The 26,295-nt window shown below is 31.0% G+C and overlaps 2 protein-coding genes across 7 annotated transcripts in view; both read left to right on the top strand.

Annotated features, from left to right (window-relative positions):
* Positions 1-2,146, top strand: part of AdamTS-B (ADAM metallopeptidase with thrombospondin type 1 motif B) — a 179,360-nt gene extending 177,214 nt beyond the window's left edge. For all 5 annotated transcript variants that reach the window (XM_076403490.1, XM_076403491.1, XM_076403492.1 and 2 more), the window contains exon 18: positions 1,224-2,146. In XM_076403490.1, coding sequence (XP_076259605.1) covers positions 1,224-1,376 — 153 coding nt within the window. In that variant the 3' untranslated portion in view covers positions 1,377-2,146. The remainder of the gene's footprint in view (positions 1-1,223) is intronic.
* Positions 2,147-7,614: 5,468 nt separating this feature from the next.
* LOC143195950 (fatty-acid amide hydrolase 2) overlaps positions 7,615-26,295 on the top strand; it is a 26,251-nt gene continuing 7,570 nt past the window's right edge. Inside the window, exons 1-4 of one of the 2 annotated variants that reach the window (XM_076403495.1) lie at positions 7,684-7,700; positions 7,764-7,964; positions 17,310-17,529; positions 17,585-17,802. In XM_076403495.1, the coding sequence (XP_076259610.1) occupies positions 7,794-7,964; positions 17,310-17,529; positions 17,585-17,802 (609 nt within the window). In that variant the 5' untranslated portion in view covers positions 7,684-7,700; positions 7,764-7,793. Of the gene's footprint in view, positions 7,965-17,309; positions 17,530-17,584; positions 17,803-26,295 lie in introns of both variants that reach the window. The other variant, XM_076403494.1, reaches the window with a different exon arrangement.

The following is a 26,295-nucleotide window of genomic DNA, read 5'->3' as shown; positions in this document are numbered from 1 at the left end:
GTGAATGCATCACCTCCTTGTACGAGGTCCGCCCTTTTGTGTATCGGCATCGTTTCGTATAAGGCAGTTTTTAAATTTGTCGAAAACTGGTTTTGATAATAAAGTTTAATCACTTGGACGTGCTGTTCAGACTTCGGTTCATACCTTCATTTGGCAGACGATTTTTCGACTTTCGATTTGTTTGACACCCATCTTTCCCATTTTCCCATTACTCCTAATAGGTCGGTAATCGTGTTTTGGGCCACATTTAAAGCCCCTGTCTGCATTATTATATTTGAGTTTAGATAGCGTCGTCATTCAGCAACTCTTGCAGTTTCGCATCTCCAAACTTCAGTTTACCGGAACATTCTTTGTCTTGCATATCGAATTAACCACTATTGAGTTTTCTAAACCACGCCTCGCATGTTTTTGAGGTTAGATCATGCTCATTGTGAGTGTTTGCCAGCAAATAATAACTTTCAGCAGATTGTTTTCTTTTGAGTAAATAAAAAAAAGTAATGCAAATGCACGTTTCAGGCACGAAACTTGATATTTTCAAAAATGTATAAATCTATGACAATGTTACTTTCGCAAAACATAACATGTACAGCTGTTGATAGTGATCAACTTGCTTGATATCAGAACAAAATGGCATATATCAAAACATAACATTACAAAACTAAGTCTAGAAACATCTGTTAGAAAAACCGGTAATGACTTTCCGGTACACCTGGTAAATGCTGCCAAGACGTGTCCACCACAGTATGTCAACTTGAGCCAATTAAAATTTAAAAAAAACTATTTTACTACGAAAAAAATTCTTTTTGGTTGACCAAAGAGTATTATACATAATTTTTTATAATTCGATTAGTAAAATATCGGTTTACTTGGGCTATGTAATTTTAATGTTAAAAGTTAAAAACGATTATTAATTTTTAAACAACCTAATACATTATTTCGGACATTTCGATTAGTACCAAAAATCCATATCCATTATCAGATGGAGAGTAGTATCTAATTTCCGCCGTCTAAAATAGGTTTATGTAAAATACAGTACTAAGCAAACTTAATTTTATTGAGAGAGATGTTCTACTATACTTTTCCCTTAGATTATCATACAAAATATTTAATATTAGTTATTCCTATCGCGTTACTGCCGGTGCCATCTATAGATGCGGACCAAAAACTGCTGCTCATAATGTTTGATTATTTAACAGCGATCTAATTTACTACTGACGCTTTAGTTGCAGAATAGAAAACCGATGAGGCATCGAGATGTGATGTGCATGGATGACCAAGAGACGGCGCTACCTGACCATTTCTGCAGCAGCGCCGCCAAACCCGAGGAATACGAACCATGCCAGAGGCTGTTACCTTGTGACGCCTACGAGAGATAATAATATTGACATTATAAAAAAATTAAAAAATTTCTAATATTAGAAAAGATTATAATATATAAACTAATATTGACCTAATTGTTTTTTTTCAATAAATACCGTATATGATGGTTTTTATTCAATATCAAACAAAAGCATTGTTAATTTTATAGATATTTTTAGTAGCATTTTATATTTTCGGAGTATTTTATATACATCAGTGAATATTATATACTAAAAAATGAGCCAAAATTAATGAGCCCCGGTATTGAATGTACAGCATCCTTTGTTACGCAAGACAAAATGTGAATATGTATAAAGACACTAAAGGTCATCAACTAAACAATTTATGTCGTGCATACGTCAGATACTGGTAATAGAACTAGTGCAGACTAATATTGGTATTTAGTTTATATTGAATTCTGGTCTCAATTAATTAAACAAATATTTTGACTTGTGCAGTCTCTTTTTTCCATAAAAAACTCTATTAATAGAATTATCTGAAATTTTATGACAGTGTGATACATTATTATTAGTTTCTTTTTTTTAATTAATTTATTATTTTCTTTAGTATATTCTAATAATATTAATGATAATGACATTAATGAAAATAAAAAACCCACAATACAATAATACCACTAACAAACTACTAACCAATATAGTAAATAGATTCAAATTTACTGTTAGATAAGACTGATTAATAATTCGCGATAAAATTCAAAGCATATATTATAAAAATTGTCTATTTCAATTTGGATGTTTTAACAATAAAGTTATTTTGGTTAGAGGGATTATTGAGTTTGATTAAAACATTTCAACATTTATATAGAAATTTATTCCTATATTTTGGACATCTACAACATCTGACCTACACATATATTCGCCAACAGATCTACGAAATAACTCGACATCATTTTAGTTTTTTATATTTCATACGAATATAGCCACGAATTTCCATCTGTGAATTCATTATTTATTTTAACAATAAAGGTTTTAAAGGATAAAAAGTTTCCTCCATTTACAATTACAATCTGAGACATAAAATACATCAGAATTAGGACCGCCCGGTCGCCTTAACCTCCACTGACGAAGTCGGCAAATCGTCAATTTTCTTTCAAAAACTCTTTATGTTCTAGAGCAAAAAAGCATCTTAGAAGCCACTTTTCTTCAATTTTTACACTTCAAATATTTCTGTTTACCTTTAATTCTGTAAAGATTACTTCATAACAACAAATTTAAAATTATAAAATATTATTATTAATTATATTGTCCTTAGAATTATACACAAAATTTTTAAAAAAAGTATTACCTAGGTTATCTTACAAAATTTCAGAACAAACCATAGACAACTAAATAGATCTGTCAGTTGCTTTGGCTCATTCGCACAGTGAGAACATGGTAACTAAACGTTAACGAATGAGCCTGTCAAAGTCGTCCCGATGTCAGACGTATGGGAAATGCTTGAAAGCAATAGTGATAAAAGGTTATAACTATTGCTATAACCCATAAACTATTGTGATTGTATAATTAACTATGGTTTTTAGATCTACTATAATGTTAAAATAAATTATATTTGATAACATTTTTGTTCAATGATTTTATTTAGGTTAGAATTTTGTTGTATGTTAAAGCCAGAGTTGATGCGGCAACATTGCGGCGTTTTTAAGTCACAAATTTCAATGACGCATATACAAATAAACTTTGAACAGACTATATTTATATTTTGTGGCAAATGCTTAATCGTCACAGCACACTGATCGAATGTCGAGATGATATCAAAAGGGTAAACACGTAGACCTCCAGTTTGTATCGATTTAATGAGTTATGTTAGCAGACTATACCAACTAGGTCGTATTACCCGAAACTGATCTAATATTTATAATCATCGGTATCTAGTAGTAATTATTATTACCGACAAACTTCAAAACAAAAATATAGCTCTTAGTTGATCAACATAATATTTAAAATAATTTTTATAATTACCGTTTACCGTTAGTTATTTTTTCAACCATTTCAACTGTTATTTGCAAGGAAAGCTCTAATTATGACAATATAATTTGTAATAGAGTTCAATAAACTTGTTTCTAATGTACATTAATTCCATTATCATAGTTAAAATCTTAATCACATCTTGATAAGATTCTTTTATCTAAATATTTTTATTAAAATAGTATACATAAAACAAATTCTCTGTTCTACACGTTATAGACTTAACATTTCTTAAATACCAAGATATTTCTGTATATAGTTATCCATATAGAAAACCGTAAAAGCTTTCCAGGGAAAACATAAGTGTCGAAGAAATAATAATGAGTAGTTATAAATAACTACTCCTTTTAGAATGATAATTTATGACAATCATTTGGCTCGTGAGTTGTAAATATTTAAATTTCAACAACTTTTATGCCTTAGAATTTTAAAAAGACTCAACCATTACCTCAAGTTTGTTTTTATAATGATTTATAAATCGAGAACGATTCCAGAAAGTTTTACCATTATTTTATAACTGAATATAACAGGTCAATTGAAAAGTCCCCGGCCTACCATAGTAAAACATATTTTTTGGCAAAATTAGTTTTTATTATTCAACATAATTCACTTCAAGAGCGATACACTGATTATAGCGACCCTCCACCTTTTTGATATCATTTTCGTAGTACGATTTGTCCCTTGATTTAAAATGACCTTCACCTCAAATTACCTCTTCATTCGACAAAAATTTCGTCCCAGCGAGCATTCTTTTGTGATCTGAGAACTGGAAATAGTCGCTGAAATAGTAAAAAAGCAACTCGAAGCCCAATTCATGGATTTTTGATATCGGTTGCACTGACTTGTGACACGGTGCATTGTCTTGGTGAAGCAGCACTTTCTCGGTCTTCAAATGCGGCCATTTTCCGGCCTTTAAGCGGTCCAATAACGTTCTATGTAATAATCGCTGTTGATGGTCCTTCCTTTTTCAAGGTAGTTAATGAAAATTATTCTGTGAGCATCCTAAACAGCAAATACAGACACCATAACCTTTCCAGCCGACTGTTACGTTTTCCCACGCTTTGGAGCGGGTTCATCGGGTGCAGTCCACCCGGATGACTGTCGATTGGACTTCGGAGTGAAATGATGGAGCCATGTTTCATCCATTGTCACATATCGACGCAAAAACTCCGGTTTATTACGCTTGATCATCTTCAAACACTGCTCCGAATCATCAACTCGTCGTTGTTTTTGGTCAAAAGTGAGCTCGAGCTGCACCCACTTTGCACAGAGCTGTCTCTTACCCAAATATTGGTGAATGATATGATGTACACGTTCAGATGATATCTTTAGAGTGTCTCCTGGTTATTCAAAATCATTTTATGTTTTTTTTTGGGCAACTTTTTAGGCGTCCACAGCGTTCACCGTCTTCGGTGCTCATTTCACCATGTCTAAACTTAGCATAGCAATCCTTGATTTTCCTGGGGCATTGGTCTGGAAACTCAGCATCAAGCCAAGTTTTTGCTTCAACTGTAATTTTGCCGTCAGAAAACAATATTTTATTAACACGCGAAGTTCTTTTTTAACTTTGTTGAAAAGTTACTTGACTCAACAGCAATCAAATTTATACACGTTTCTCTTGAGGGTTAGAGCTAACTAAAAATATTCAATTCAATAAACATTTAATTCTAATAGCGCCATGTATGTGTCAGGCCGGGGACTTTGCAACTGGCCTGTTATTAGGCGCTTCTACATATATTGATCAGATATCTCTCAGTGAAAACGCCAAGTAGCAATGTAAATAACTGTTAGCAACATAACCTAACTGTTAAATTCGAAGATTAACATTTCTCTACATAAAATGACTACATGCTAATCATGGAACGCTTAAAATTGTATTTTCAACATTCAATGCTTTTATAGTTGGTCATTAGAATCTCATTGAACACATTTATTTTTTATTGATCATGGAAAGCTTTTAATGATTTTATTCCGTCATATGGCAATTGTCAATTGATTTGAACGATGTAAATATAGTAATATTGGTGTCAATGCGAAATAACGCAGTGGAGGACCAAAAAAGTTCGAAGAGAACCAACTGCAAAACTATATGGTGTATGGTGCAAGATGTATTGTAACCGGCAACTCATTGGCACCGAGGCGGGATATTCATAGCAGCAAACAAACAAGCTGCATTCGACTAATAACGAATTAAACTGTTATCGCAAACACCTAGTCGATGTTAATTGAACAAATTGAAAGATGTATTGTTGCAGAGAAAAAAATACAGCAATAGCGAGTAACAAAGTCATCCTCCTGCAAAACAAGCTCGCCTATATATTATAAAAGTTGTGAGCCAACCAGCGTACTCTCATCCGACATATAATGCCTTCTAATTACAACTTGTTCAACTAGATGCAGCATCGCTTAACTGGCACATGGTCTTGAAAAAGTGATAAAACGCATTCAAAAATAATTTGGTTGACATAAATTGTACCAGTTTTTCACAATTTTCTCAATAAAGCGTCTAAGCTATGTGAAATTCCTGTTCTAAAAGTGTTTGAGTAGCTATACTTTATTCAAAATGATACTGAATTCAGGACATCGCTAAATTTTATGTATTGCCTATAGCAATTTGTGTATTTGTTTTAAAATAAATGTTTTCCTTCATATTTTATTCTAGTTAAAGAGAGATTGATGAGAAAGATGAGTTGCCTGATGCGTTCGAACATGCAACCGAATCAGACTACAAAAGTGGCCCCATTGTCAAATGTCTGCAAAATTTTTCAAAATATTATTTATAATAGGCCGGCAAACATTGTGTTCGTGCTTTGCTTGTTTTAATAAATTTCAAATCGCTGCTTATTATTAGCCCAATTGAAAACTAGATAGCCATTAGATAGTTAGGGTCAGGAACAGTTGCATTTCGAATGAGTTACTCCGAATGGAAACGACGTAACGTAGGTCCCCTAAAAGTAAAAGGCGAGGTAATGAGAGGTAAGTATTGAAACTGTTAAATAATAGTTGCTGTGATTTTTATTGAAAATATTTTTAGCGTATCACAGTTGCACTGAATATTAATATGAGCTAAAATATCTCAAAAAATTTAAAACAATATAATCTTGGATTAACTGAAAAGAAACCGTGCTCATAAGAAGCCGGTGACAAATCACCTTGATCTTAGCTCTATCAGAGTAACTTTTTCAGTCTAAACATAATTTATTACAATTAATTCGGAGGAAACCACTGGATTAGAAAGTATCCATAGAATACCTAGAGATATGCACCCCTTTGAAGGATGTATAATATCCTTTGCCTTTTAACCAAGATACATATGGCTGAAAAAATTTAAGCTAGCACCTAATTATTTCATAAATTTTCTTATGGATATATGATATTATATACCATGGCTCAAGTAAATTAGCAAACTTGGTTGTATATCTCAATGATTATTCAAAATACACATAGCCTAGGAAGGATATCTTGCCCCAGGTCTCTATTAAATCTCTTCGAACCGACAACACTTAAGAGTCAAAAAATTAATTCGGATCTGTTTCGTTTTAAAATAAATTACGAATGATTTATGAATTTTAAAATGATATAAATATTGAAGACCAATAATACTACCATCAAAAAATTTATATTAAACGAATTTTGGGCATGCTTCTTCTTCTAGGCTTCTCTGCCTTCTCTGCCATAAGTATTTTGGAAATTAGATACATAACCTCCAAGATGTATGTTTGAAATATAAACAATCAATATTTTTCAATGTAATTCAAGAATAAAAATATCCTCATGCCAAAGTTGTAAAATATATTTTGAAACATTCAAGTGAACTTGATGGCTTGGATATCCTCAAGAGGCATGACATTTTTTCCATATAATAGCACGGGATTTTGATCAAATGTTTCCCAATTTTGTGCTGGAATAAATATATTCTGCTTCCGACAGTATTTTATTTGCTTCCATGCAATGGATAATACCAAATAAGGATAGATAGTTAAAATGTAAACCGACTATTTAAAAATATTTCTAATACTCTTAAAACATGACTATTTACTGATCGCAGACTATGATCGACCATTTAACGTACAAAAATAAATTGAAATTTATCACTGTCATTGTTTTTATAAAACGACGTTCTCCTAGTTCAAAGTATGTAAAACACGTTAAAAAATATTTTAAAAAAAATCGAAGGTAAACCGTACTGTGACGTACATCCAATTTTCCTTTATAACGTCCAACACTGAGTGAACATCAACGTTATTCTCGCGTCAATTAAGACCATATCAGTCTTTTTACAACATTTTATTTGAACGTACGGACATTTTATCGTAATTTTCGATACGCACCATCATTAGAGGCCGATAAAATGAGGTTACTCAGTCCGTTTTTAAATCTCCGCATCTAACAACCGGCAAACTTTCTTTTTATCTTCAGTTTTTTGAACGTACTCACTCGGTGAAGACCATGGGGATCATCTTGTACGTTATACTGTTGTTGTTACGTATCGTCGATTTTATTTACGAATCTGCCGGGAGATTCGGAACGAAACAAGAGAGACGATATTTACCTGCTTTGGGTAGTGATCTATTGAGGATTAGTGCGACAGAACTGGCAAGAAAAATAAGAAATAAAGAGGTTTGTATATTATTAATGATAATTAGCATATTAATTAACTTAAATTTAGTTTGTTTTTCTTTTTATTAACTTTTTTAGCTCAGGACAATTAATTTTAAAAGATTTTTTCATTTGTAAATTATTTTTGTGTAATTTTTTTAAATAAAGGATTAACCGCATGAAAACCAATATTTCAAAGCATTGTTCATAATTAGTCGTTATTTTTCCTTATTACAATGTTTTCTCAGATTCTGTACCATTTGTCTTTTACACAGAGACAATATATTTTCAAACTATGCAAATTATCCATCATAAGCTATACCTGATGATTAAGGCGTCATTTTCATAGAACTCTGCAGGGTTTTGTTCTATTTGTATGAAGCATTAACCAACACCGTGTAACTCCAAAAAGTCATATTGAAATGTTTGTCAACAGCAATAAAATTATCTAAGTTATTAAAAAGAAACAATTATAACAGATACTTAATGATCAATATAGTTACAAAATATGGCATAGCATAAGTTGCAATACATAATAAATCACTAGAAATTAATTCACTATATGCTATCGGTTAAATATGTAATTAAACATGACAAACCAGAAGGGATCTGAAAATTAAGCATTAAATATTATATTAATAGAGGCTTATAAATTAGTTTTAATGTTTTTTTTTAATTTGAAATTTTATGGTGAAAAATCAGTAAAATTCCTTTTTTTTAAAGTATTCTATATCGAAGAGTACTTTTTTCCATCTTTCAGACAATTTACGAATTCTATCTCGAAAGAGCTACGTTTGAAAGATGTGAAGTGGTGTTCGGACAGGTCACTACTCACATGTCGAAAAAAGTAGTAATAAAAAGAAGCCAAGTCTAGAGAATATAGCAGGCGAAAAGCACTTTGATTTTAATATTTTCATGTATGTTTCTGACGGTTTTTCAACCTGACGTTGTCATGTTGAAGAATAACATTTCTATAAGTTTTAACAGCTGTAGTATACTACACCTAGATAATACCACCAAATACAGAGCATTAGCTTTGAGCCTTTGATATTCGGATTTACCGTTGAGGCTGTTGCATGACCAAGTAATTCCCATGAAGGTTTTTTTTTGCTTTGGTTCCATGTAATCGATCAACTTTCGAATATAAGTAACAAAACAATGCAAAAAGCCTTTCAGATTTTTCCGTTGCAGCAGAAATTGACACATGACTAAACGCCTTTCAATGTCTCTTGGCTTCAATTCATATGGCCAAAATATTGAAACTTTTGGATTATTATGCATAGTCTTTTTGCATGTTATACGAATCATTATCGAGTAATACGAGTCGAGTCTTTATATGTTTTGGTTCTTCATAACGTTATTTGTTTTCGCTTTACTTTCCAAAAGTCAAAATTACATATATTTACATATTGTAAACGATGATTGGTGCCATTGGTGCCATAGTTGTCATACGCTTCACACAGCGTTCTGTGATATTCAGCTGCGTTTTTCTTCATATTGAATTTCGACGAAATTACAGTCAGGGTTTAACATGTACTTGTTGTTAATCCTTTAAAACTAATTTATAGGCCAATAAATTATATTAAAAACAAGTTCACTCATACTAATAAATAAATATTTTTTAACCCAATGTAATTTAGGTATTGAAAATTACCATGTGATTGACAACTAATAATAAACACGAAAAATTTTATGTGAATATATAATTAATATTTAAATTTAAATGTTATTTCATCATGTTTATTTACTTTCGATATAGTATAACCTTGATTAACCTTGATGAATAATATGATATTTAAATCTTGATATAATTTAATTAATATATGCTACTAAATAAAAATTAAAATATAAATACATGCATATAAAAATAAACAAATATTGAGGCTTTGATTGTTTCTTCCTATTTTTAAACACGTGTTAACATTGCATAGTTTCCTTTCAATCAAACAATCCACAAGTTTGTGATATTTTCAAGGTATTGACATTACATTATTTTGCATAAGCAAAAATTCATATTTAGAGACAAACAACATTATTTTAAAGTTCATATATTATCACGTCAAATCGTGTTGGCCATGCTTACGACCAGCATGCAAGAATATAAGGATATGTTAGTACAAGAATAGAGGAGTTCAAAAATGATGATCATCATAATCATCACTAAAAATCAGTTTCTATCAAGAACAGCACACCCGGCCTCATTTCAAAGATTTCCAAATCATTATTAACAACATTGTCAAGAGCAATAATAATGAATTCCATACGAGATAAAACCATCAAAAAATGTATTTTTATATATGAACGGCTGCCGCAAGAAAATAATAAGCAAATAAGTAGGAAGATATGCAATAGTACAATAACTCTGAACGTATGAAATCAAAATCGCCAATAATCACTTAATTACATCAGATGGATCTAGTTACTACGACAGATTAAATATAAAATTCGACATAAAAACGCTACATTACTAAAAATAAATTCAAATAATACCTTTCCTGATATCAGTTGCTAACTCAACATTTCTATCGATTAACATTTTATACTTTCACTGATTTTAATAAAATGAAATAATAATTATTACCCATTGAGCAACAAATATTTTCTTGTTTAGAAAGGTAATTGAATTTAAATAGGTAATAATTATGAAAACTATTGAATAACATATTTTGAACGTGGATTCTTTCATAAAGTAATAGTTACTAAAATAATATGCTATTTTATTTATAGATCGACGAAGTGGTAATCTGTAAAGTCGATACTTTAACTTGTACTCATTTTCTTCATCATGAAACACCACATATTTCAATCCTACCGGAGCATATATATTTATAATTATTTTCTATCTTCGATGGAAAAGTAAGCATTTTATGAAAGAAAACGTTGGTTCGTCACCAATTGGTATCATTGAAAAATCATAAAATGTTAATATCATCATGACGGGTTTAATTGAATAAAAAATTGGCTTTCTCATACAGCATTAGCCTTTTTCTAGATTTTTTATAAACCAAGCAAATTTGGAAAAAGAAACGATCTTTTCGATTTATATCGAATGTATTACTTCTTAGACACTACTATTAGATAAAATAATATCAATAATTAAATATTTCATTATGTTATTACGAGATATTTCTCAGAAACAAAACTAAATATTTCCTAAAATTATTATTTTGGCGAATGACATGTATCGTTATAAATATAATACCATCCATACAACACATGAATATAACACTTTATCAATAACTAAACCTAACTTGACTGATTATGTTTTAAAGAATAAAATCGTGATTAATGGTCATATTTCCAAGGCCAAATATAATTTAAAAAACAAGCTATGGACTAAATCTAGAAATTAAGGTTATTTATTGATATATGCCTTTCATCAAAGACAAACAATAAATAATTTAATATCAATTCCCGTATAATATTATTTTATATTGCTTAATATTTTATTTGATGAGTATTGAACTGAAAACACTAATATTATCTAAAGTAAAGAAACCTGTTTGTTGACATTCTCGTATACAAGGTTCAATTTTCTATTGATGTAACTAACAAATATTATAATTTCGCGACAAAACTTCAGCACCTAGACATTTTTCTTTAGAACTTTTATTTAAAATATATATTTAACTTCTAGATTCTGCGATTAAAGAATAAAGTCATGGTATTTATATAAATATTACAATGAGTCGATAATTTGCATTATTACAAGGAGAATTTATAAGTGCGTTTACTTAAAAAATTGTACAGCTCGAATACCGCGACAAACCTATAGCACAGTCAAGTAAATAGCGTACTAATCAATATTTTCAATCTTTATTTTGGTAATGGGTATATCCTATTTTATTTTTCACAACTTCAGCCAGTCTCTTCCGTTAAATTTCATATAGGGTTAAAATATAATCTTGATCTGAATTTCTCCACTCATCTTGGATAACATTTTTTAGTCGTTCAACATTATAAAATTGTTCATCAATTGAGTATACAGTATGCCTTAGTTTTCCCCCACAATTTTGTGAGGAATGTGTTCTGAAAGATAGTTTTATAATGATTTTTAGTGACATTTTTAGTGCATTGCATTGCCTTGCTGAAAAATATAATAACGGCCAGCAACTTGTGCCCTATATTTGGCTGAAGCTATTCGCGATCAATTTAATATAACTTAAAAACTTTTTTGTATTTCCTTGAAAGTCTAGAGCAACCAGCTATACCAAAATCTCCTGATCTTTTCTTAAATCATGATAGCAGTATTATTCTATATTTTTGTAACCAAATTGACGTTGTTATAAATAACACAAAGAACGAAAACAAGTAGTCAGGAGAAGAGGAAGAGATTTTTTATCGTTTTATCACCGGTTATAAAAATACATCTATTTTAATAATCTCAAGCATAGAGAGACGGACATTATACCTTAGAAATGTGAAACAATTAAAAAAAGTTTTTTTATGAAGAACGTAACAGGTACAATATATTTAAAAAGTCCCAGGCCTGACACATAGATGGTGTTACTAGAACTAAATTTATATATTTTAGTTAGCCCTGACCATCAAAAGATGCGTTTATAAATTTGACAGCTGTCGGATCATTAGTTTGTAAATTATAGCATTTTGAGTGAAGCAACTTTTGTTATTGTGAAAAAAAATGGACAAAACGGAATTTCGCGTGTTGATAAAATATTGCTTTTTGAAGGGAAAAATAGAGTTGAAGAAAACTTGGCTTTATGCCGAGCTTCTGAACACTGCCCCAGGAAAATCAACCACCAAGGATTAGTATGATAAGTTTAGACGTGGTGAAATGAGCACCGAAGGCGGTGAATGCAGTGGACGCTCAAAAGAGGTGGTCACCGACGAAAACATTTAAACAATCTATAATATGATTTTGAATGACCGTAAATTGAAATTGATTGAAATACCAGACTCTCTAAAGATATCAACTGAACGTGTACATCACATCATTCACGAATATTTGGGTATGAGAAAGCTCTGTGCAAAGTGAGTGCCGCGCGAGCTCACTTTTGACCAAAAACAACAGGTTGATGATTCGGAGCATTATTTGAAGATGATCAGGCTTAATAAACCCGAGTTTTTGCATCGACATGTGACAATGGATGAAGCACGGCTCCATCATTTCACTCCGAAGTCCAATCGACAGTCATCTGAGTAGGTTGCACACAATGAACCCGCTCCAAAGCGTGGGAAAACGGAACAGACGGCTGGCAAAGTTATAGCGTCTGTATTTTGGGATGCGCATGGAATAATTTTCATTGACTACCTTGATAAAGGAAGAACCATCAACAGGTCTATTATATAGCGTTTTTGGACCGTTTGAAGGACGAAATCGCCGAAAAACGGCCGCATTTTGAAGAAAAAGAAATTGCTGCTTCACCAAGACTATTCACCGTATCACAAATCAGTGAAAATGATGGCAAAAATGCGTCCATCCACCGTATTCTCCAGATCTGGCCACCAGCAACTATTTCCTGGTCTCAGATCTCAAAAGAATGCCCGCTGGGAAGAAATTTCCGTCGAATGAAGAGGTGATTGCCGAAACTGAGCCCTAATTTGAAGCAAAGGACAAATCGTATTACCAAATGGTATCGAAATGTTGGAGGGTCGCTATAATCAGTGTATCACCCTTGAAGGGAATTATGTTAAAAAAAAAATTTGAAAAAAAATATATGGTATTTTAATATGGTAGGCCGAGGAATTTTCAACTGACCTGCTAAATATGAAAAGGCTCACACCAAATTTCAAATATATCGACTCATTAGAACTTGATACTATTTATATACTAAAACAGCTATATCTCCAAAAATAGTTCAAATTTTTAAAAAAACTCTTAAAACTTGAACGGCGAAACTTTCAATGTGTGAAAAAATCAATTTTGTCATATTTCTAGATTATAATATCCTCCTAAACATGGCAAACTAGATCAGTAGCAAAAATATATCTCCACAGATTAAGGTTGTATTATACTTTAGAACATATTTTATACGCCTGATTATATTTTTCAAAGTTGTTTATACTTTACAAATGATACTCTTGAACCATATAGACGATAGTCACACATTCAAAATAACAGGACAAAATCATTATTTAAAACGATAATGCTTCCCATACTCCACATATATTAAGTGAGTTACTCTTAAATATATACTCTTAAAACATATACACTCAAATGTGAAATTTCACCCAACCAAATTGTTGCAAATATGTTGCCCATTCAGATTGCTATATCTACCGATCAAAAGTACATGGTCATAAAATACGATTTTTTATTAACATATAAATCTGTTGTAGAAAATGCATGTTATTAATACAAAATAATTACTTTAAAACGATTTCAATGTGTCTGTCTAATAACCAGATGGTGAACTTTCTTTAGATTTTTCTACTCTAAATACTCATTATCAAGTGCATTATTGTTAACTTTCCAAAGTTGTAACGACATTCTGTCAAGTGAAATGTAGTTTCTGGTATTAAAAATTATATGTGAAAGGTGACGCACTTTTGTTCCATAAAATAATATTATAATTAAAATAATTATAATTTAGAAGGAGTCAGTGTGTTTTTATATTTGTAAAATAGCATTCAAAATGTAGTTTTTTAAGAACATGGAGAAAATATTTTTTGAAAAAAGTATCGATATATTTCGACATATCGATGCTGGATATTTTCCTACCGAAAATGTATTGATATTTTTTTTCAAAATATCGATAGTTGTAAATGAGTGTATCGAACTTTGGGTTAATTATTAAAATATCCGTATTAAAAACTTTGGGTTTTTAGAAGGAGACTATCAAATATTTGTTTGGCGTGAAGAAATATCGATATTGTTAAAAATTAGTATCGACAACCTACTATCGTCAAGACCTACGTGGATCTGAATCTTGGCCAAGGGCTACCAGTTAATCTTCAGTTAATATTTCTGTAAAGCATTTTAATTTGGATAAATAGAACTCTACATATTAGCGAATACTAGTTTATGCGAACTAGACTAAAATTAAAACATTTAGGTCCTTTTTAAATTATTTACTATGTTATTAAAGGAATCGCTGAACTTTGTACCACCTAACAGTCAATGATTGTCGTGCTATCTTTTTGTTAAATTTAATTTAGGATTTTATTAACACAAATGAATGAATTAACACAAATAAAATGAATACAAATAAATTTAAAATTTTCAATAATCAATAATCTATGAGGAAAGCATATATAAAGAAAATAAAATATAAAATTATAAAGTATTATTGGTTCAGTTTCCCCAATGCTTTAGCGTTTATTACTCTCTGTCAGTTCCCCGTTCCTAGAAATTCCAAAACGTTAAGGTGGAGCCATTCAAATGTGATATAATGGTTGGATTTTAAATATCGATTAAATAGATCAGCAACCAAACATACACAATAAATATCAAGACAGAACAAATACCTTGGCAAACAAACAAGGCAAGACTACATACCCCAATGAATCAGGTAAACCATGACTTCTTCTGACAGTTCAACCTTTCACCAAAATATGGGGTACTGACATTGGTTCCTCACAATTGGGAAAAAAAATCTCTCATTTGAATCCATTAGGAAGGAATGGGTAAATAGACCGTGACCAATCAATAGCCTGTTTAGATTTTCCTGCAAATATATTTTCCATAAAGAGGTGACAGAAGAAAACAAGTCCGTTTAATGGACCAACGTTTGTTTTTCTCAATCAGGTCCCTCTCAAGTTGCACCAGGATATCTACTCTACGAACTATAAATATGGAAAGATCTTTATATCATAAAGTATTTACCATTTGTACTGATCAATAAGTAGGGAACAGCAGTGAACACTCATTGTGTTCAGTTAGAAGCCCATTTTCTTCAATCTAGATGGAATTTGAATTTTGTAGAAACATATACGAATATGATTAAACCAATCACACTGAATTAAATATATTTTTCAATATTATTTGGTAACTGAAAACAGAACAAAAATTATTAGGAATTTTTAACAGGTTAATTGAAAAATCCCCGGCCTGACACATAGATGGCACTACTAGAATGAAATCCATATGTTTTAGTTAGGCTAACCCACAAAATATGCGTGTCTAAATTTGACAGCTACCAGATCATCAGTTTGTGAATTATAGCATTTTGAGTAAAGCAACTTATATTATTGTGAAAAAATAGATAAAAAGGAATTTCGCGTGTTGATAAAATATTGTTTTTTGAAGGGAAAAAATACAGTTGAAGCAAAAACATGGCTTGATACCATGAGATGAGTTTCCGGACTCTGTCCCAGGAAAATCAATCATTAAGGATTGGTATACTAAGTAGACGTGGTTAAATGAGCACCGAAGACGGTGAACGTAGTGGACGCCCAGAAGAGGTTATTACCGATGAAAAAAGTCCACAAAATGATTTTCAATTAGCGTAAATTGAAATTGTATGAAATAGCAGACACTCTAAAGATATCAACTGAACGTGTACATCATATCATTCACGAATATTTGGGTATGAGAAAACTCTGTTTAAAGTGGGTGCCGCGCGAACAAACTTTTGACCAAAAATAACGACGAGTTGATGATTCGGAGCAGTGTTTGAAGATGATCAAGCGTAATAAACCCGAGTTTCTCAGTCCGAGGCACCATTCCGAAGCCCAATCCACAGTCATCCGAGTGGACTGTACACGATGAACCCGCTCCAAAGCGTGGGAAAACGGAACAGTCGGCTGGCAAAATTATCGCGTCTGTATTTTGGAATGCGCATAGAATAATTTTCATTGAATATTACATAGCGTTATTGGACCGTTTGAAGGACGAAATCGCCGAAAAACGACCGCATTTGAAGAAAAAGAAGGTGCTGCTTCACCAAGACAATTCACCGTATCACAAGTCAGTGAAAACGATGGAAAAAATGCATGTATCCACCGTATTCTCCAGATCTGACCCCCAGCAACTATTTTCTGTTCTCAAACCTCAAAAGAATGCTCGTTGGGAAGAAATTTTCGTCGAACGAAGAAGTGATCGCCGAAACTGAGGCCTATTTTGAAGCAAAGGACAAATCCTACTACAAAAATGGTATCGAAAAATTTGAGGGTTGCTGTCATCAGCGTATCACCATTGAAAGGAATTATTTTGAATAAAAAAAAACTAATTTTGCCAAAAAATTGTCTTTCACTATGGTAGGCCGGGGACATTTCAGTTGATCTTTATATTTAGTTATAAAATAATAGTAAAACGGGTGTTACATATTGTAATACTATTTCGGGCTTCCATCTGCGTTCTTCTATAAACCTATAATTGTTTGACGCATTTGTCTGTTTGTCTTTTGTTATCAAAATATGTTATGCGTTAGTTAATTCATTTAAATAAGCCATTTAACGTTGCAGGTATCCAGTGAGGAAGTCTGCCAAGTATATATCGATAGAATTAAAGATGTAAATCCCATACTTAACGCTGTAGTCGAAAATAGATTTCGATATGCTTTGCGTGAAGCCAAACAAGTTGACAGTTATCTCAACACGACCTCCTTGAACATCAGGGAATTGGAAAAGATTAAACCTTTATTGGGAGTCCCTATTACTGTAAAAGAAAGTTGTAGTGTTAAAGGTTAAAACATATTTATTTTTGTAACAATAGAAGGAATAATGTTATTAATTTGTAGATATGAGTAACTGTGTGGGTCTCCAGTCTCGGAAAGGCTTTAAAGCAGATATGGACGGTGAAGCTGTAGGGAAAATCCGAAGCTGTGGAGGCATTATCCTCTTGGTATCAAATACACCAGAGATGTGCTTGAGCTGGGAATGTTATAATCATGTCATTGGACACACAAATAATCCTTATGACCCATCATATTCATCAGCCGGTTCATCAGGAGGAGAAGTAAGTAAATATATGTATTATAATATTATAATTTATTATATTATAATTATAATATATAAATTAAAATCCCAATTTCCCTTGGTCACGTCTTAACTTTACCGATTTCATTCATCTTTTCTTAAAGTTTTCTAAAACTTCGTAGAAGGTTCTTGCGTTGGAATCATTGTAAAAAACACAACCACTTCATTTATTGTGTATTAAAAAACATTATAATAAACAATACGTTTTTTTGTTTTTATTTTTTTATTTACTTATTCCAGTTGGAATTGAAGATTCGTTGCTCAGACAAGACAACCTCTGTTGGATCAACTAGATAATTATTATAATGTATAATGTATTAGGTTAAAAAATATGGGATTTAAATTCAGCTACTATTACTATAATAATTGTTATCTCTAGGATAATGCCATCACAGTACTTACCAAACCAAAATAAACTTTTAATAATTCAACAATTTTCTGTAAAGATGACATATACAATATATGTAAATTACACTGAGTTATCATCGAGAGAGAATCATCCTCAATAGTAAAACGAAAGACCAAAACATCATTTCAATCTGTTATTAGTTATTTGTTCACTTCATTTAACGCTGCCGAGACAAAGCATTTAAAACAACGAAAAAATTGAGTATACAGCAACTAAATTCTAAAGAAATACATTTATTGCAATATTTACATTTTTATGGATATTCATAGCAAAATTAATGGTTTGTAACTAAATATAACCTTTCAAAACTAGAATTAAAAATGGTTGTACAAGCTTAAAAATTTATATTCAGAAATCTTGCTGAGTTATCTCAAAGTTGTTATACGCAAAATAATATAAGCAGATTATTAACGCAATTTTTTAGATCATGTAGATGCAAAGCTGTAGAAAACACTATGAAATATGTCATAATTGTTCAAGAAACTTTACCTTGATAATATAGCACCATTATTAAAGAACTGGTTTTAGCAATTGAACTTAATAACGCTTTCTAATGAGTTTAGCTGTTTTTACTAAAAAAGTAATGACATGTTTTCAAAAAACATGTTAGAATTGTATTAGAATTAATGATAAATGAGAAATAATGAGCCCAAGTTGTTTGCTAATTCACATTGTACTGTATTACAATAAATTTTTACTGCCTAGTAAAGGTACATTTTACACTTACTTAAAAATAGTATAAAACAATCTAATGCAATTTATATGTACAAATTATTCAGCGCACAATTAGCGTAACGTTAACAAACGAAAGCGATTTAAAATTGTTTTCACATGAGATATCTCAGTCGTTGTATTTTTCCTCTCTCAAACCATCACAAAACATAAATAGTTATGAAGAATTAAAAGCCGTTTATGCTCTACTAAATTTCCTTTTTAATGTTTCATTCAGTCGTTACGAATTTATGAATAAAAACGAATAAGGTATTATAATAATTTAATTGTTCACTTCTCATTAACTATACAAAAAATTAGAAAATTACAAATGCACATAATTAAAGATGAAATTGAAGATATAAAATAAGTATACGAGGTTACTTTTAAAATAAAATAAATTTGCATTGCTGAAACATATCAATTTATTTATAATTATATTTATTTTTATTTACTTTTAATAAAAACTAAAAACGAGTTACTGTTAACTGGCTGACTTAACATTACCAATTGCTTAATTTAATTGCATGCAAGAGCATTCCAAAATAATTTTGTGGGCTTTGGTTTGGTGCCATGGTGATTTCTTAATTGCTGTGTTTTTTTTAGGTATAGACAGTTTTTTTCTTTTATTCGTCCACGCCCTAATGGAAGAATCTTCATCTTCAAAACTATCTAGTATAGAACTATGTATAGATTAAAAAAGAACAGAAAAATAGATTAAAAATCGCCATTTTTATAAATTAGATATCGAAATGTCTTCATTAGTTGGCAATAAAAATGAAATCATGTGACCGATGTAATTGAGGATGTTAGGTATTAGTTGACATTTTATTCATCCAATTCCTTTTTAACTAACATTTTCCTCATATTCTACTTTGTATATATATATATATATATATATATATATATATATATATATATATATATATATATATATATATATATATTGAACGAAAAAGCATATCATCTACCACAAGCGAATCGACTAATTACTTGAAACCTTTTGTACCATGGTTCCATGAACCTGACTATAAGTATGGATTGAATATTTAATCTAATTAACAGATATCAAAAGGAAATAACCCTCACGGTAGTTCCATTTGATTGGACTGCAAAATATGTGCTAGGTCAATGAGCAGATGTTTCAACAGTTTTGTACATCAGTTTTATCTATAACCCAATGAACTTCGTTATCACCTGATAACCAACAATAGTTACTTCTTCGACTATCGGTGATTTAATTTTCCTTACAAACCCACTGGCAGGTATTTTGTCAGATATTACAAGAGTATATTATAGCTGGCATATATCACCTGATCCAATTCAAATTTGATTGTTTTACTAAATTGTTATTCTGACTAAGAAATGTTTGAAGTTCTTGGACAATAATTCTTTCTACTGTTGGATTGAGAGTATAACGCCTATGAATTTCCATATCCGAATAACTCATAAAAAAACATTTGTAAGAATTGATGATTTGCATGGTGGTAGTTAAAATATTATTTCATAAAATTTTCCTCATATCTGCTTCTGGTACAAAAATTAAATTTATCAAACCAAAATTACAATATATTACCTTGAAACTGGCTAGGGAATTGTCTTGTACAGTATGTGTTGCACCAAATGATGTAATTTGGAAACAACTATTATATTTTTGAATGTTGGCGAAATAGTGATTAGAATAATTTCATATCCCAGAAAATAATGAGCGGTGAGTGGAGCCAATTTTTACAATTTTACTTTTCGACCGACACAATATATAAAGCAGATTCACTGTTGTGTTTTAATACCTTATACCAGGTATACCGAAAAGTCATTATCATTATTCAAAGTATTAGCTATTTGATTCTATACACCTTGCCCATCTTTCAGGAAATTTGTGGATGACATCCCAAAGAAACCATTCGTCCTACAAACCTTTCATCGAGCCATGTCCTAACTTCTTCGAAATTGGCAAAGTGCTGCAAAAAAGTACTAAATCCAAGTGCTTTCAACACTTCCTTGACCGGTTTTGCTTTATGGGATCATTTTGGGCGTTTTTCATTGTTGCGTCAATACTATGTTACAATACATGTACAAGTAACAAATACATATCAAAGATCTAAAAAATCCTTAATTGTAGGTAACGATCACTATTAACTATTTCACCAGGTTTCAACAGTTCGTAATACTCCACGCCACTCTGGTCCAACCGAATACAGAACATTGTTTTGCAATCAAAACGATTTGGCCTTGGAGTCGATCAGCCAGGTGATAACCACGATTTTTTGCGCTTAGAGTATTCAAAATAAATACACTTTTCATCACCCGTCACTATTCCATGTAGATATGACTTCCGATAATACATCAATTCCCGTCTTTTGGATTTTCCCCATCGCTCATAATCATCGAAAATTGTTTCTTAGACCACATTTAATACTTCTTCCAATTATTTTTGAGTATCGGTTGGGTCTTCGTCCAACTCCGGCTTTCTTATTTTCATTAAATAAGAAGAGTAATTCGTGCTGAAAATTCACGTTTTCAGGCACGAAACTTGATATTGTCAATGAGTGAAAATCTATGATGATTATCATTTTCGCAAAATATAACATGTATAGCTTTTAAAGCCGACGTCAATAGAATAAAATGACATATCTGTTATGCGATATCTGTTAGAAAAACCGGTATTTACTTTTCGGTACACTTGGTAATATTGACGAAGGATTAATATTTCTCCAACTGTAACCTCAAATATTAAGCGTGCCTAGTAAAAGATGTTTGTCTGTTCGATATAGCGGTCGACCAAATAATGTCGCGTTTCCTTAAATTGTAACAGGTCAATTGAAAAGTCCCCGGTCTGACACATAGATGGCGCTAATAATTGTTCTAGAAATCCATATATTTTTTAGTTAGCATTAACCTTCAAAAGATGCATATATAAATTTGACTGTCGGATCATTAGTTTGCGAATTATATCATTTTGAGTGAAGCAAATTTTGTTATTGCGAAAAAAAAATGGATAAAAATATAAAATTTCGCGTGTTTTTAAAATATTGCTTTTTGTAACTATAAAAAGGAAAAACTACAGTTGAAGCAAAAACTTGGCATAATGTCGAGTTTCCGGGCACTGCCCCAGGAAAATCAACCATCAAGGACTGGTATTCAAAGTTTAGATGTGGTGAAATAAACATCGAACACGGTGAACGCAGTGCATGCCCAAAAGAGGTTGTTAAAGACGAAAACATTAAAAAAAATCCGCAAAATAATTTTGAAGGACCGTAAATTGAAATTTAATGAAATAACAGACACTCTAAATATATCAGTTGAACGTGTATATTGTATCATTGACGAATATTTGGGTACGAGAAAGCTCTGTGCTAAGTGGGTGCGCGCAAGCTCACTTTTGACCAAAAACAATAACGAGTTGATGATTCGAAGCCATGTTTGAAGATGACAAGCGTAATAAACCCGAATTTTTACATCGATATGTGACAATGGATGAAACATGACTATATCATTTCACTCCGAAGTCCAATCGCAGTCATCCGAGTGGACTGCACACGCTTAATCCGCTCCAAAGATTGGGAAAACGCAACAGTCGGTTGGCAAGATTATGTCGTCTGTATTTTTGGATGCGCATGGAATAATTTTCATTGACTACCTTTGAAAAGGAAGGACCATCAACAGCGACTATTACGTACCGTTATTGGGCCGTTTCAAGGACAAAATCGCCGCATTTGAAGGCCTATTTTGAAGCCAAGAATAAATCGTACTACAAAAATAGTATCGAAGCCTTGGAGTGTCGCTATAATCAGTGTATCACCCTTGAAGGGAATTATGTTGAATAAAAGGAAAACTAATTTTGCCAAAAAAATATGTCATACTATGGTAGGCCGGGGACTTTTCAATTGAACTGTTACCAAACATAATATGTTGAGGATGTTTCAATCTATTCTCTAACTATACCTGGAAAATTTATTTTAATAAACAACAGTAATAATTTATTATGAAATATAGTTAAAAATAACTTTTAAATTACCATAGCATGCCCATTACAATAATTACCAGGGATTCGGACTGTCTTTTAAAAACACTAAGTGAACTTTAAAAAATTAAATTGTTATAAGTAATGAATAATTATCATCAAATATCTTAGAATGTTTTGATTCATGATATATATGTATTTCAGTATATCATTAAATATAAAGATTACGAGAGTTGAATATTCTGGCTTGAAACCTATATGTTTTTTATATAACCTGTTTCAATAATATATTTAACTTTACTCGTATATATATGATATTGGTATTGACACTGTTATAAAATGGATATTGAAGTTTGAATTGTTTTTTGTCGATGGAGCAGCAATATCCCTGATTTTCAATTGCTAAAGGAACCAATTTCCTTCCTTGTTTATCATTATCATTGTTTTTAGTCATTCTCGTTCTTTTTGTTTTAAGCCAACCACCCATAATTTAGATAATTTATGGTGTCACCATTAAGCAGTTGCCCTACTTCTTCATTAGTGAATATAACTTTTAAAACAATCATACCACTCTTGGCGCCCTTTCTTATCAATAAGAAAACAACGAAAACTAAATATTTTCTTCTTCTACTTTTATGATTGAATTTATCATTTTATTAATTAAAAACGAAATAAATTTATAATATTTAAAATAAATAGATAAAAAATGGAGAAAGCTGTAACAGTAAATATATTTTTAAAATACTTGTGGATTCAAATATCCTATACTATATAACTCAATAAAACTAACAACTAACACAGTAGAATAGTAAATTTTATTACTATAGCAAACAATACCTGTTAAAAAAGAAATAAAAATTCGCTTCAAAGTAGGACAATCTAGTGTGATTATATACTAATTAAATTAATCATAGGTGACAAATGTTAGAAAATCTTACCAGTTGTTATACTCTTTTATTGGTGCTAAACAAAGTAGTGGCTTTTAGCACTAAAACGATTTAAAACAATAGCACGCATAGATTTTTATGATACCTAACCACAACAGTGATAATAAAAATTGAAAGTGGTCTAGATTATATTTAACAGTTTGTAATACGTTTTCTGTGATGCTCCAAAAGTATATGTTTTTGTTAGAATAACATTACTGAAGGCAACATATGTTTAATATATTTCTGGCCTAATTATTTTCATTATTCAATGACTGTAGGATAGTTAACAAAAAGCAATGCATACGTTATAGTAATTAATCTTTCTCGAAAATTTGATATAAATTATTTATAGTAAATCAGAACTTATAGAGATAGGAAAGTTTTAAATGCTTTTTTCTTGAATACAGGGGCTACAGCAAATAATATGAACTAGTGACCGTCATAAAATAGAGTGACTAATTAAAAATTATCTATTACTGAAACAGTATTTTCAATATAAGATATGAAAGATGTTTGATTAATTTTTGATTAAAATTTGATTATGTTATATTAATTAAAATAATAAATGTATGTATATCAAAACATATCAAAATATATACAAACTATCTAAAAAACTAACACTTTTTTAAATTGCATTTAATTAAATCTAATTTCCATTAACTTCCAATAATCAACAAAGTATTAGTAAGTACAAATTACAACTCCATTGAACATTATAACAAAATACCAAGGAAGATTGTTTTCAGAACTGTAACAATTTCACAAATTTTTCAAATAAATAATTATTTAAATACTAAAACAATATTTATCAATGCTCCAAAACGTTTAAAAATGTACTGTTAATAATTCATAATTTATTCTATTCATCCTGTGTCCCATCTATACAAATTATGTAGTTAGTTTCATTTTAAATGTATTTATATACTCCTTATCCTTTATCCGTGATAAAAACAATAAATAAACCAGGCTGATTATAAGAATAATGCTTTTGTCTAAATTTTTAAATAGGATCGCATTTTTCTTTTATTATTATTTATTTTGCTCCTTGACCTCGCCCTTGCAGAGAGGTCCTTATGTCCCATGTGTCCTAACTAAAATTCTATAAAACTTTTTTTAAAATATATTTTAAAGTCTACTTTTACCAACTGCGGGTTAATCTAGACTGGGCCTAAAGTTTAACGTGGGCTCCGAACCACGGTCCTCAGCATTAAGCCTACTGACTGGCGAGTGACCAACTTTAGAAATCATTCCAGAAAACATCCGGTTTTACCCAGCCTGGTTACTGGCGTGACTGGGATCATTTTCCTTGTCGGATTTTACACTTTTGCCTAGAACATTCACAAATTTCACAAACATAAATTTACGACCATGCCACAGCAGGGTTCGAACCCGCGGCTATCGCAACAGTAAGAGGACCGTCCCATCGCCTTTACCACTGCGCCAACAAGCTGGCGATAAAACTATATTATAACTGTTAATATTCTATGCAATATTTATTTTAACTCTTGATGCACAAATTAACGTATTTACTACGTGCAATATTCGGTTAGTGATTTCTTAAGAAATACATTTACTAATGAAACCTGAAATTAATTAGAAGTTAATAGCACTAAAATCAACAGAAAATTTTTTACAACCTTTAGAATTACATAATACTTTACTTTAGAATTATTTAGTACAATGATATAACGTCTCAAAACCATATAAATTAGTAATAGTCCTTAAGCAAGAAAACTTTTTTTCCTTTTCTTCACCAGACATCAACAAATTAAATCAATATTGAAATTTCAAAAATCTAAATATCTTATGAGCAAGTAAATCAAAATATTTCACATATGTTTTATTTCACGTGCACATATTTTATACCTTCCGATAACGCGGGCATATGAATTTGTTGTCTCTCTTAATAATGCCAACAATAAGGGAATAACCGAAAGTAACACAAAACCCTGCTTAAAATGAAATAACTTTGTTTAATTATGTTTTAATTACTCACTTTTCATTTCAATATGTTAAATGTGTTACAAATGTAAAAACACTACCTACTATATATAACACATATAGGAACACTGTCCAACACTTTATTTTATGAGCTTATTTGTCACCAGCGAGATTCGATTTTAGTACGTTATTGTTGGCGAGCCAAACTTTTAACCGCACTAAGCTACCTGGTGGTGTTTTTAACATATTTATTTTGTATCACTGATCCGACGGCTATTCCAGGTTGCTTGATTTGAGCGTTTTTCTTTTTATTGGAACATATTTAGTTGTAGCGCATGCTAAATCAAAATATCAGCCTAAAATTTCTTCCTCTATATAAGCTTTAACACAGTCAAATTTCCGTCCTCCAGGTGCCTCGGTTTTCTTCAAAAAAAGAGGAAACATTTTTGCTATGCTGATTAATACATAGAAAAAGATATCTAACATATAGTTGTTTTAGCTGTTTATATAGTTATTATA

This window comes from Rhynchophorus ferrugineus, unplaced genomic scaffold (genome assembly GCF_030347505.1).
Source record: "Rhynchophorus ferrugineus isolate W39M unplaced genomic scaffold, kcgeb_rfMv2 rfM4, whole genome shotgun sequence".
Lineage (NCBI taxonomy): Eukaryota > Metazoa > Arthropoda > Insecta > Coleoptera > Curculionidae > Rhynchophorus > Rhynchophorus ferrugineus.
Note: the sequence above shows the minus strand (reverse complement) of the source record. Positions and strands in the feature narration are given on the sequence as shown.